Genomic DNA, 13,681 nt, shown 5'->3' with positions numbered 1-13,681 from the left:
CACAAAGCTCCCTGGCCAACAAAGTCACACATAACTAGGACAGCTCGTAGCAAGGCTTCAAGGCTTTACAGATTCCCCTCCCCCCCCCCCTCCCCCCCCCCCCCCCCCCGCCACCTTCCACAGAAGGACCACGCAGTTAGCTGGTCCTTGGGAAGAGCCCCATTCTTCCTTATCGCAGTTTTTCAAGAGATAAGAAAGACGAAGAGAGACTTTTTACCAAGGTTTATAGTGACAGAACAAGGGGTTGGGGTTTTAAATAGAAAGAGGGTCAGTTTAGGTCAGATATAAGGAAGACAGTTTTTATGATGAAGGTGGTTGCCCAGAGAAGTTGTGGATGCCCCACCATTGGGGCATGAAGGTTGAATGAGGCTTGGAGCGACCTCATCTAGTGCAAGATGTCAGTGGAGTTAGACCAGACGATCTCCAAAGCTCCCTTCCAACCCAAACCACTCCTGCACAATTCTTCATCCTGCAACTCTTGAAACATCATCTCCAGAACCTGCTGTCCCCTCCAGGGACTACCCCCCTGGAGGCATGGGGCTGCAGTTGGCTTGGGGGAAGCGCCAGGAGGCAGCTCAGACACTTTGGGCACAATAACTGAGGTATTATAACACCTCTGGGTTAGTGGGAAGGCCTCAGCACAGAGGGGGTAAGATGAGATGGTTTTGGGAAGGCCATAACCCACAATTAGGCTAAAACTCATAGAATCATCATAGAATGGTTAGAGTTTGAAGGAACCTTAAAGATCATCTTTAAGTTCCACCCCCCTGCCCTGGGCAGGGACACCTCCCACCAGCCCAGGTTGCTCCAAGCCCCATCCAACCTGGCCTTGAACACCTCCAGGGATGGGGCAGCCACAGCTTCTCGGGGCAACCTGCGCCAGGGGTTCACCACCCTCACAGTACAGAATTTCTTCCTAATATCTAATCTAAATCTCCCCTCTTCCAGTGTAAAACCGTTCCCCCTCTCTCTGTGGCCCCACTCCTTGATCAAGAGTCCCTCCCCAGCTCTCCTGGAGCCCCTTTAGGCACTGGAAGGGGCTCTAAGGTCTCCCCAGAGCCTTCTCTTCTCCAGGCTGAACCCCCCCAACTCTCTCAGCCTCTCCTCCCAGCAGAGGGGCTCCAGCCCTCCCAGCATCTCCGGGGCCTCCTCTGGACCTGCTCCAACAGGTCTATGTCCTTCTGATGGCACTGCAGGGGGGTCTCCCCAGAGCGCATCAGAGGGGCAGAATCCCCCCCCTCGCCCTGCTGGGGATGCAGCCCGGGATGCGGGTGGCTTTCCGGGCTGTGAGCGCACATCGGCGGCTCACGGTTAAATTCATATACAAAGCATCGCCTCCGAGCGCACGGCCGCCTCTCGCCCCGCTGGCCGGCAGCAGGCCGGGCCTCCCGCGGCCTTGCCGGGGCGGGCCTGGTAGGCCGCGCCCCCGGTAGCGTCACGGCGAAGGGCCGGGCCGGGCCGGCGGGGCCGCGGCGGGGAGCGGGAGGAGGCGCCGAGGAGCCGGGCGATGGTGGGGATCCCGGGCGGCTGCCAGTGTAAGAGCCGCGGCGCGGGGGGCGGAGGCGGCGGGTGGTTGGGGGGGGAAGAGGCGCCGACCCGCTCGGCGCCGCTCGGACGGGGGCGAAGGGCCTGGCGGAGCCGGGGCGGCGGCGGGGGCGCCTCGGCCTGGCCGGGCCTCGGGCGGGGGGAGCCGGGGGGCAGCGCTCAGAACCCCCCGGGCCTACCCTTGCCCGGCCGGGGGGAGAGGAGAGGGGAGGGGGGGTTGCGCCCTGCCCGGCTCTTCCAGCTGCACTCGTTTATATGTAAAAACGTGTAATATCCGCGCTTTGGTTCGCGTGTGTTTCAGTATGAGCTTCACCGCTCTCAGCGTGGCCCGGAGCAGGCTCGGGGAGCCCCCGCCTGCAGAACCCCCCTCTCCCGGCGGCAGCCCCGCGGTATGGCCGGTTGGGATTATGTTTAATTTCCAGGCTGGAGGGGGTTTGGCGACCGCAGCCTCCCCCCCCCCCCCCCCCCCCCCGGGGCACCCCGGCCGGCAGCAGGCCGGTGGGTTCAGCGGTGGGCACAGCCATAACGTGGGTCTCAGCCACCCGGCGTGTGTGTGTGGCCGTGAAGCCCATCTGTTGCAGCATCCTCTGCGACTTGGGGTTGGGAAGGTGAATAACCAGAGCTGCGTTTTCATCAGTTTCTCAAAACAGGAGGTTTGTTTCCAGAAGAGTTGCGCTCTCTCTGAAGGCGATGAGGTGGGCAGGAGAGTAGGGAAGCGTGTTGCTGCTGCCGAGGAGCAGGGTAGATGGTCAGCCAGTGCGTCTCACCATATTAACCTTGTGCGCACAGCATTATCCACAGGCGGGAGTGGATTGTGAGCCGTCCCGGGCTGAGGATCGAGGTTCTGACGGATCAAGGTGCTGGACAGATGGGTGATGTCTGGACCGATTGGTGATGTCCAATGTCTGTGGGTGTCAGGATGGCCCATTCGCACACGGGCTGGATCACAGCCTGGAGGCGACTCTGTTGATAAGTCATGGTTCAGTGAAGGGAGAAAAGCAGTTGAAAGCACATCCCAAAGCTCAAAGGAAATGAGGGAATTTTCAAGCGTAATTGCTCATAGAGAAGCAATGTAGAGATAGGTGCTGATGCTAATGTGGAAGGTGCGCTGGGAGGAGGGCACAGCAGCAAGCAAGGCGTGTTAACATCCACATGGGTTTGCAGAATGGTACCTGACAGACAAGCTCCTACCCTCGCTGCCAGGGAGGGCTCTTTGGTTTGTCTGCCTTGAAGAAAAGGCCACACAGGAGTTGGGTTGAGATCATCTGCTTTAACCTCACTGTCCAAAAGTCAGCCCTCTGTTCCTGATCTCCTTTCTCCAAGCTCCCTTTGCAGTCACAGTGGAGGAACAGGCATTTCTGAGGGCAAATCATCTCACCAGTCTTGGACACCTCTCCCTGGATGAGATGAATTACATGCTGGAGGTGCCTGGGCTTTTTCACTGACTGCAAGGGGAGTCCAGGGTAGCTGGCTCAGGCTTTGGCAATGAGGAGTTAGATGAAACAAGTCCCACTCAGTGTGTCTGCTCGTGGTGCAGCTTGATGGTGTATGCAGGGACTGGTCAGATTCCCTGTTTCTCTTAGACTGAGCTCTGGGACGAAAGACAGGCCTTTGAAATCCTGCTTAAAAATAATTGAAGCTAAAGGAGAGAGCAGTCTTGTGCCTAAAACCGTTAGCTTCGTGGTGGATCTGTGAAATCACCTCAGCTGTGGCACTTTCTGCAACCTTGGGCAAGTTGTTTGAATGCTCTTCTGGATTGTGGCTGGAATGTGTATAAACGTATATGTAGCTGTTCAGTTTTGCGTTATTAAACCTTGTGTGAGAGATGGGCTTTTCATCTGGGTGCTGTTGACAGAACCGCGTCAGGAAGCGATTGCACTGACCTTATGCCAGCAGGTACAGGAAGGCCATAGCCCCAGGCAAGAGAGGGTGCCGAGCACCTGGGATGCTTTGGATGACTCAGCGGCAGATAAAGCATCATTTCTCATGCAGCTTTAATATGCCTGTGGCTCAGCATCCATTGGTGAAGTGCTAGTGATAACCTCGGTGAGCCGTACAGCTGTTTTATAGGGATAAGCACATAAATATGCATTGTAGCCTTCGGCAGCTTTATAGATAGAGCAGGTAACCGTGTCCTGTTAGTGCCAGTTATTGAATAGGCTGAACGCTGGTGCAAGACATCACTTAGTTCTTGGGCCTAGCATCTGCCCAAGAACACTGTTGGATTTTATCTTTGGGCTCGAGAAAGTGAGTAATCAGCTGTAGACTCATAATTTTTATAAGCACAAATTATATGCATTGCCTTCATTATCAGCCTGGTGATTTCTGCTTCATTATAAATACAGTTACTGGCAATGTCAGGAGGTTGCTTGATTTCTTTGGGTATGTATTACGGAGAAGTGGTTGTGGTGGTGCAACTCCCCCTGCCCTCTCTCAGGCCACTTGGTGCTTGGTGCAGTTTCCCCCCACCTGGGCCACAGGACAACCTAACATAAGACAAGGAAGAACGCGAAGGGCAACGGACCAGAACATTATGGCAACCCCTTAACACACTTGGCTTCCAACCCCTTTCCACACTTCGCTTGGAAATGGTATCCATAATTGATCACCCCCTGACAGTACCTGGATTGTGGCCCAAAGAAGGGGGGCGTGATACCAGAACTTGAAGATCTAGCAAGTTCTGGGCCTGCACAACTGGTGGAAAGTACCAGAATATCCCATTGTCTGGGCCGTAGTGGTGAAGTATCTGATGAAAGTCAATTATATTGGACTCTACGAATAGTGACCCCAGCAAGACCCTTTGAGCTCTCCTGGACCGCAGCAGACTGTGAACCAGCATCTCCCCTGAGTTGGGACGCCACTCAGGTAAACACCTCGAGGGTTAAAGGGCCAGGGCAAGTCACCCTTCTTGAGGCTCAATTTTCACCCCCTGAGGAATGCCCGTGCATTGGGAGTATTTACTCTAAACTCCAGAAGAGGGAAATTTGAACTATAGGCTAACCTCTCTTTCATCCACCTCTCTATCTGTGTGTTTCTGATATACACATTAGCTTTTAGGAGTGTGCGTGTTTATATATTTTTCTGGATCCAAATATTTTCTGTCTGTTTGTCTGTGTGTGTGTGAGGAGTTGAAAGGGGCACCCTGGAGTCCCTTGCTGTGAAGGGACCTTGCTCCGATCAGTTACAGACTCGGGTGGTGTGTGTGCGACTCTTTGAGTAGTGTCTGTTTGTATATTTTGTGTTTATACACATATATATCGATTCAGGACACCTTATAGTAAGATAGTGTGAATCTTGTCATTTTCAAATCTGTAATTAAGTTGCCATTTAATTATTTTGCTAAATCACCTTGTAAATCCTTAAATTGGCTAACGATTAAGTGCTGCTAAAATTCAACCTTTTGATCTACCTCAAACCATTACATTCTGAATTGCTGCTAAATCATAACCGTATCAAATATTTTCATCCGCAATAGTGGTTCAGTGCTCAGTGTGAAACTAACGATCCAGAAAGACAGGAGAAATTTGGGACTGCTTTGAAACTTTGGGATGTTCCATTTTAGTTTAAGGCACGTATTGGCTCTCAGGAACATGCCTTTCATACGTGAATACTTCCAATGGGCAGGTATTAAAATGGATCTTTCAGGGACTTAGTCTTGATTTTCATATGCTGTACAACAAAAGGCTTAAGGTGTTACTCTTCCTTTGCACCAGTGTTTGGGAGAGTGAAATAAACTGATGTTCGAAAGCAGTCAGAGAAAAGAAAAAGGGGGAATTGATTTGCAGCTTCTCTGAGGATAGAAAAGAGCTTGTACTTCAGGTAGAGCTCATGTAGTTGACTCTCTTAAAAGCAGAACTGGGGTGGAATAGTGAGCCAAGTACGGTTTCCACCAGCCTGAGCTGCCAAGGTTTCACAGCTACCTTGAGATATTGCCATAAACCACTGGAGAGGGGAGGAGGGCTGCTCGGGGTTCCCTTTTGCTGGCAAGAATCAGAGCTAAACTCTTTGACTGCAGAAGAAGGAGGTCACTGTAAAACTCACAAAGGTGAGAAGTGAATCTGTCTCTCCCCCTCTGAGTCCTGGAGGCAGTGCTTCCACCCCGACAGGCGATTTACCTGGAATTCTTCCAGACTGAAAACCACCCTCCTGAAGGCACTTGTCCAGCCAGTGTCCGGGGCAGAAAACTTCTCCTGTGTCCCTATCACCTTCCCATCCCTCCCTGCTGCATCCCACGTGTGTGCACACCAGTGTTTGATTCAGCTACAAAGGTGTCATGGACATCGTTTTGGCTGGATTTGTGCACTCCAGGTTAATCGACCTTGACCTTACAGCTCAGCTAAAATGTTCTTTACTCCTTTTCATGTTTTTCTAGAGAGAGAAGCACTAACTTCTACAGGTAGTGACTTATCTGGCAATTGGACTTGGAGGTCAAAATCTGCACATATGTTTTCCTTGCAGATGTGCTTTGCAGTCTTGGTATAATTTAAAGGATCAGACTATTCAGGCAGGGATTTTTTCCAGTGTAGATTTATGTTGGTATTTAAGTTAGTATTTGATAATAGCCCTCAACCTTAGGTTTTAAGGATATTTTCAGAAGATAAATGGCACGCTGTTGTCTTGACTTTGGGTCTAAAGGTGACACTTTGAAGCTTTTTGAAATATTACAGAATTCTCTCATTACAGGTATGGTTCTGAATGGAAACTGTAGCATTAGCCATTTTTTTCTTTGGATGTCATAAAATAATCAAATGAATACTTAGTGAATGCTTGCACAATTACTGCTGTTTTTCTCCGAGTGGACTCAATAGACACACCAATTTGTTAGCATCAATACCACCTTGTCCCTGAACTAAATACATCAGCATTTTTCAGTCCTTGTGATCTCTTGGGAGTTGATCTGTCACTTCCTAATGGTGCACGTAGTTGCTGTGGCAGCAAGTTCCTCCAAATATATCACCTGGGACGCTCCCGCCTGCCTTTTGTATGCATTTTATCATGCCATTTCTGACAGGAGGCAACAGGAGGAGGAGAAGGAGGTATAAAATGCTAAAGGAAACAGGGAGGCTGTATGTGGTCGGTGTGCGTGGGAGTGGGCTGGTCTGGGCAGGGACTGGCGAGGGGTGGTCGGGGTGGGACAGGGCTGGTGGTGGGCTGGTGGTGGGCAGTGCTGGGGAGCCCATCCAGGGACCCTCCCTGACGCCCGCCTGGCCGACAAAGACCCTTCAGACACCTCATCGGGAGCGGTGAGCACACAAATGCTTAGCCTAATAACTCATGACATCCCAGCTATCTTTTGTGTCTGTTAGCCGACAAATACTTGCTTCGTACTTCTAAGTTGTGCATCCTGCCTGCGGAGTCTCTCTGCATCTGGCTGGAGGTGCTGGAACAAACGGAGATGGAAGAGGGGCTGTAGTGCGGGCTACATCTGTACGGCTGCATGTTGTCCTGGGCGGGCAGAGCTCCAGGACACTCGCGGCTGTCGGCTTGGAGCACGGTCAGCTTTCTTTTTGTTCATGAGTATTGTGGAAGACAACATTTTGTGGTTATATTCTTGGGAGCAAACATTTTGATGGGTCTTGGTTAGGCAGAAACTAATTTAACGCTTTTTTAAAGGATGGGGATATCTCAGCCTGCGGCGGCGGTTCCAGGTGCGGATGAGATGAATTTGCTTATCTTAGGTGATGGCAGGTAATTGCATGTGCAGGGGAGGTACTGTAGTCAGGATGTTAAAACACAAAGAAGTCAAATGGCTCCCATATTCCTCCCCTGCTGTGCAAGCTCTTTTGCATTAACACACCCCGTCTAGCAGATCTGTAGGCAGGAGTCTTCCCTCCTCCTCCTCCCTGATTAGGTTTGGTGGGAGCCAAGAAGCCACTGATGAATTGTATCTGTAAAGCGCTGAACTTTGAGGGGGGATGAAAAAAAGCCTTTGAAACATTTGCCGCCCTGGCAGTGTGTACGTGGGTCAGTAGTGGGGTTCATCTTCTGACATCATTAGGATCTCTGACATTTCTAGCTTAGAAACAATAACTTGCCTTATCCGTCGTCATGTTTTTCTAATTAAAGACAAAGCTTGGTAAATATTTTTTAAATGATTGAATTTCCCAAGTATGGAAAACACATGTCGGGAGTCAGGCTGGCTGCGTCCAATGTGCCTTTTCCCATAGCGTCCCTTGGAGCACGCGAGTGCAAATACAGATTTAGAGCTGTGGGTGACAGGTTTATCTGGGATGATTGGCAAGGATTTATAAACCAGGAGGGGATTTACTTCACTCTCCCTCCCTCCTCTTCCCCCTTCACTCCCCCCTCCATGACCCCCGTCTCAGAAATAGGAAATTGGGATCACATTAAACCCTAATTGGTTTGGCTCCAGCACTAGTTCGGTGGCTGCCAAATAGTTAATTTATTGCGTGAGAGTTTGGCCATGTGTTGAGAGGCAAATTTGCTTGAAGCAAGAGATCTTTGTAAACTGTACATCCATTCCTGTGCCAGGTCCTGTTTCCAGCGGCACCGGAGTGGGGTGCAGGAGGTGCTTTCCGTATGCATCCCGGCAGGACGGCGAGGGGGGACCCTGCTGCGGGGCTGCCGTTCTGCCTGCCTCGCTCCCCAGCTGAAACACCGTCAGGAATAGTTGCCTCAAAGAGCTTAAAGTGGTTTTAGCTGGGCTTGGCGATCGACGCTTTGGAAACTGCCAGCTAGATAAGACGTGGGAGGCTCTCAAGAGAATAAATGCATCTGTTTGGGAGATAACAGCAGGCCTGGGCTGTCACCGCGGAGCGGGGCCAGGTGGGGAGTCCCCGGGGGTGGCAAGATGGCTTTTTCTGGATGATGTGAGGAGGGGCAAGTGGGAGGCAGGCGTAGCTGGCTGGCTTCCCATGGCCCTGCAGAAGTCCTCCTTGTTCCTGCCCTTCTCTGTGAGGCCGCTCGGGCCAGTGGCTGTCCGACATCCCAGATTTGTTGTCTCTTGCTGTTGGATCCCAGGCATATAGCTGCTTTTGGCTCCCGTGAAGGTTTCTGGAGGTTGGGCTCGAGCAGAAGAGCTTGTGTGGGCTTGAAGGACAAGCAGCCCTTATTTAGGCTATCGCCAACACTGCATTCACTGGCACTTGAAAGGCAGTGATTTGGACTAAAGAGGATGCTGCAGCTTGAGTTAAAGACTCGCGCTGCTAGTGCGGCTCCGGTTTTGGAGTATGACTTGAAAGAAACTGTGTAAGGAATAAATCCACGGTTGTGGCATTTTCTTTTATTTCTCACTGAGTTAAATAACAAACTTTGTGTCAGGGAGCTGCTTCCAGCTCCGAGGCAACAGAATTATTACCGCCGCGCTCAGCAGCGTCCTTTCTGTGTCAGCTGCTATTTCCATTGTGAACTTGATACCTGAAGGCTCAATATTGTGACCCTTTAATTTTCAGCTACTAAACCGTACCATGTGAGTTGGCTAAAAGGGAAGAGCTCAGAGGGGAATTTGAAATAGTTATGCTGTGGGAGCAGTGTGTTTCTTTGGGTATTTCTTAAGTGCTGAGTGTTTAGGAGAAATTGATAGGTAGTAGCAATGCACTCTTAGCAATACTTTCCCTTCTGTAGCTCTTGCTTCCTGGGATGTAATAAAATCTATTAAGTTCTATTTATGATCTAAGGCCCAATATAGTAATAGTTTTATTGGGATAATTGTGGCTGTTCTACCGATAATCAGAATACTGAATGCTTCCAGGTGTACTGCAGAACCCAGGCTGAGTATTTAGGGGAGTGCAGTGTTGGCTCGGCCAAATGTTAGCCGCTTTTCCCGAGGAGTCAGGCAGACGTCGGTCCAACAACAAAAAAAGCCTGTATCAAGCCGAGCATCTTTGTAGGAAGGCAGCTCCTCTCGCCTGTGCCTGCCGCATCGGGGCCGTGCTGCCCTGGATTTGCCAGCCGTAGGACGGAGGTGCTAGCAGGGTTAGGCAGACCAAAGGGAGCCAGGTTGGACAAGTATTGGAAGCAAACAGGGGTGGTTTGTTTTGGAGAGCATCTTTTCATCCCAAAGTCCAAAGGCAGGTTAAACATTTGTCAGGGAGCCACTCCCCACTTTTGCATCTCCTGCTTAGTTTGAAATGCAGCCATTTCTGGGATGAGCTCCTGTAATTACTTCAAAGTACATCATACTTCCACCGGTTTTGGCAGGAAGAAAGGAGGAATACTGTGCTCCGTCGCCAGACAAAATAGAAATCAACAATTGGGATTTTTCTTAAAGAGCGGCTCTATCTTCTCTGCCATTAAATCCAAGTTGGATGGAAGCCTTGCGCCCATTTTGCTTTCGCAATGCGAGCGTGGCATTCTGCAGCACACAGCCCGTGTTCACGCGAAGATTTAAAGCAGCAATTTCTAGCCAGAATTTCTTTCTAGCGCTTTGCTTTCCTTCTGCTGTTTGCTTCCCTCTTCGCACTACAGATGCTAATGGATCACCTTCCCGTGGTGAGTAACGATACAAGCCGTACTTTACGTTGTGCTGAGAAACTCTGTCATCTTCAGGAACGTTCTTTCAGAGATGCGTTCCTGCTCCTAAACCGTCGTGGATCAGGCAGCTTTGAAAAACCTTCAAGCCTGGCTTGAGACCATTTGTGTTGGTCTAAACACCTGCCTCCTGTTTGAGCCTGGGCACGTACTTGAGTGTGTATCAGTGCTTGTGCCATGGCTGGGTGCACATATAAGCTGAGGCATCCAGGTTTCTAGCTTTCTGTGCATTCCCATTCCCTTCTCCTTCCCCTTCATAGATGGAAGTTGTGTCAAACTTGACATCCTCATCGTGGAGCCATCTGCTTCCCAGGACCGATAATTTTTTTGCCGGGAGATCTGCTTAAAGATGGAGAGAAAAGGCAACAATCTTGAGGACGGCTTCCAGAAAAAAAGTATGGCAAATTTGTGGCAACCATGAAGCAAACTAGTTTAGCAGATCTGGGAGAGCATCCCTGGGACCTTCGCAGAGCTGCAATGGTTCAGGGCTGTGGGATGAAGAAGCACAGAGGTAGGAACAGATCCTTAACCTGGTCTCCGCCGTCATCCAGGCATCCATTTCTCCAGACAAGCCAACTGTCACCTATGAAGTTGTACACAGAGAGGAGAGGTGAGAATTTAGATATTCAGGCAGTGTCTTGTTCATAGTGCTTGTAAATCTGACTGTGGGGTATCAGGGACTGCAAATCAGCACCACAGAAAATTGAATTTTTGGTGGATTGCCTGATTCTGTTTACTACTATTGGTTTACTCCTCTGCTGCAAAATACCTGACTCCAGATTCCTGCCCTTGGTCCACCTGGGTCTCCATATTTCAGAATACACTGGTTGGTGCCTTTTATTCCCCCAGGGGATGATTTTTTCTGTGAAAGTGTGGTCTGCCCTCTGTGTCTAGGAGTGCTGAGCACCTAGAAGTTACTTTGATGGAGTCTTCTTAGGAGGAAACTTGAGCGGCAGCATATAACCCTCTGTTGAAAGGCTTATGGAAACCTTGCAAAGGGAGCGCCGGAGGTGACTTGCACCAGCTTTGATTTTAGCACTGCCATCCCTACCGTCCATGTCTAACAGCACCTGCTTGGCCTTGCACTGGTTTTACACCACGGTACTCCGAAAATGTCCCCAGGCACTAATCTGTCCTTTTTTTTCTTGAATGTATTTGTCTCATTGAACAAACTTTTGTTTTTCCCCTGTGTAGTATTGATTTTAGCAAGAGGAAAGATAAAACTTCTTTGTGCATGTGAATGGGTAAACAACTATCAGAGCGCACAAATTGTTGGGCAGGTAATTTTTAGGTTTTTCTTGATTTGCCTGCTACCAGTTTTATTTAAATGTTAAGTCGCTCTAGCTACTGTGTTCATCAGGTTTTATTTCCCATTTAATACTTACAGCAGTTTCCCTCGAGCCCTGTACCTCTAATTAAGCTAAGTTTGATATAAAGTTAATGGAATGAAAATTGTTATATTTTTATGGTAAAACATGCTCGCAAAAAAAACCCAACATTTGTAGAGCCCTGTTAGGAACAGCTGCCGGAAGGGTACCTCCCTGTGCTGTGCCACTGGGCTGCAGCAGTACTTAGGTGCCTCCCCAAACACACCAACCATCCTGCTCTGCCCTGCATGAAGCCTCCCTTGGCACAATTTTGCAGCAAGTTGCTTTTTCCACTCCTTTATGCCGGATTTCTACAGCCATTGCTGGTCCTCCCAGTCTGAAGGCCAGGGAGATGCCCGTTCTCCAGACAGACCCAAAGAAAAGCAAAAAAAAAAACCCAGACAGATCGAGAAGCGGTGGCACGCATGGGCTTGTTCAGGTGACCATGTAGCCTTCACTCTGCTGACTCTGCTTCTCCAATGTGGGGTGAGTCTGTAGATCAGCAGGAACAACCGAGGTGAGGACGAGCCAACGGACAGATTGGCCTACGTACCCGTAGTATGCCAGGAATTTAAATGTGTCACTGATGGTACTGTCCAAATGGTTGTGCTTCTCTGAGTGGCAGCTCCGTGAATGGAGATGTACCTCTTCGCACCTGTTTTGTAACACAGAAGCAGAATATTCGGGGCATCCAAATAGTTTATACCCCGACAGACAAATTCTGGCAGTGGGAGCGTGAGTTTCCATCTCATTAAACTGTTGGCAAAGCTTTGGTAATTCCAGTCACTGATACAGCGCAGGAATTATCCCCTTGACACGACTGGTTGTGTCAGGTCAGAGCATCACTGTTTTTTCTCAGCCGTTGCATGTTTATACTTCAGGGCAAAAGACAGTGTTGAAATGTCAATTCATTGGTTTCTTCTCTGGTGCTGGAGCAAGGTCTTGCGAGGTCAGAAAACAAGTGCCTGAGGAGTTTTGTATAATGACCATAAAGTGGATTTCTACACCTAAGTTGTAACGAGGAATTGTTTTCAAATCCAATGTTTTTTTTAAATGCAAAACGTGGCGCTGATTCTCAGTTTTGCAGAGGCTTGAAGGTTCAGCTTAGAGATCACGAGAGCTCACTGGCAGCCCAGGTTGGCTTTGACAAAGTTCCTGCCATCAAACAGCTGTTTGTCAGTCTGTATGAAATCAGCCGGTGGCTTTGGTCCACTTTCTTGGGGACAAGTCGGCTGTACCTCGGTCGATCCCATTTTTGGCATGCAGGAGGTGTGCTGTGAGTTGGAGAGATGGAGTTGGGTGAGCTGGAGACTGTGGTGTCCTCTGGCTCCTCCGACGGGCAGAGGATGAGGCACGTTGTTGAAGGGGTGGCATGCAGATGTCAACAGGCATGGGAAGTTTGCCTCCAGCGCTGTTACAGATTTTACGGTGTCTTGCAAACAAGAAAGAGCAGTCTGCTCTCCCTGCCTCGTGTTATGTTACACAGCTTGAGACAGGCGCATACAAAATTCATTTTAGAGATCCGTCGTCCAGTCCCAGAGACTAAGGAATGTTTTAGTAGGGCTTTTATAATATTTATATGCTTTATCAAAGGTCCTATTGTTTCCTCATTACAGCAGGATTATCCTTGTGGGATTAGCTGTTCTGCATGGGTCAAGAAGACAACCACACTCCGTTTTCATAGTAAACTTCTCCTGCCTGCAGAGATGCACTGTGAAGAGGCTGAGACAAGGGGGAGGCTGAGTACCCAGGAGACAGAGGGATGGAAACGGGACCCAAAAGGAGCTTTTACAAATGTGGGTTTGATTGGACTCGACCCTTGAACACATGGAAAAGTTTTAGTGGGCCGCACCTCCAGCACGTCTTACCATTCAAACGTCCCATCTCCGAGACTCCTTCTGGCATTTAACAGCCTCTGTCGTTGGTGCCAACCTTAGGGGGTGAATTTGCAGCTTTTCCATATGCTGAAACAAGCGGGGAAGAAAACCTTTTAATTTGCACAAGGATCTGCTATAGTCAGTACAAGTTGACCCTGCAGGCTTTCTTGAACTAATTCCTCTCAGCCCGGCTTCGCAAGATGCAATTTTTGCCCTCAAATTATCTCCTTTCTTCCAAAAGTTTATTACATCTCATGGATATTTTTTTTTCCCCGTATGATTACGATTCTGAATTAGGTTCAAGTCGTCTAAAACACACTGCTAAGTAACAGATAGCTTCTTTTACTGATGCTGTAGTGTCCAGACATTTGGAGCCTATCGGGAAGTGGTTTTGTTAGGGTT

At 49.5% G+C, this 13,681-nt stretch overlaps 1 protein-coding gene across 1 annotated transcript in view; it reads left to right on the top strand.

Moving 5' to 3' along the window:
- The first annotated feature begins 1,465 nt into the window (after positions 1–1,465).
- CBFA2T2 (CBFA2/RUNX1 partner transcriptional co-repressor 2) overlaps positions 1,466–13,681 on the top strand; it is a 67,047-nt gene continuing 54,831 nt past the window's right edge. The window contains exon 1 of the mRNA XM_082491073.1: positions 1,466–1,535. Within this exon, the coding sequence (XP_082347199.1) occupies positions 1,508–1,535 (28 nt within the window). The 5' untranslated portion in view covers positions 1,466–1,507. The remainder of the gene's footprint in view (positions 1,536–13,681) is intronic.

Source organism: Vanellus vanellus (assembly GCF_965231255.1).
Source record: "Vanellus vanellus genome assembly, chromosome: 15".
Taxonomy (NCBI): domain Eukaryota; kingdom Metazoa; phylum Chordata; class Aves; order Charadriiformes; family Charadriidae; genus Vanellus; species Vanellus vanellus.
Note: the sequence above shows the minus strand (reverse complement) of the source record. Positions and strands in the feature narration are given on the sequence as shown.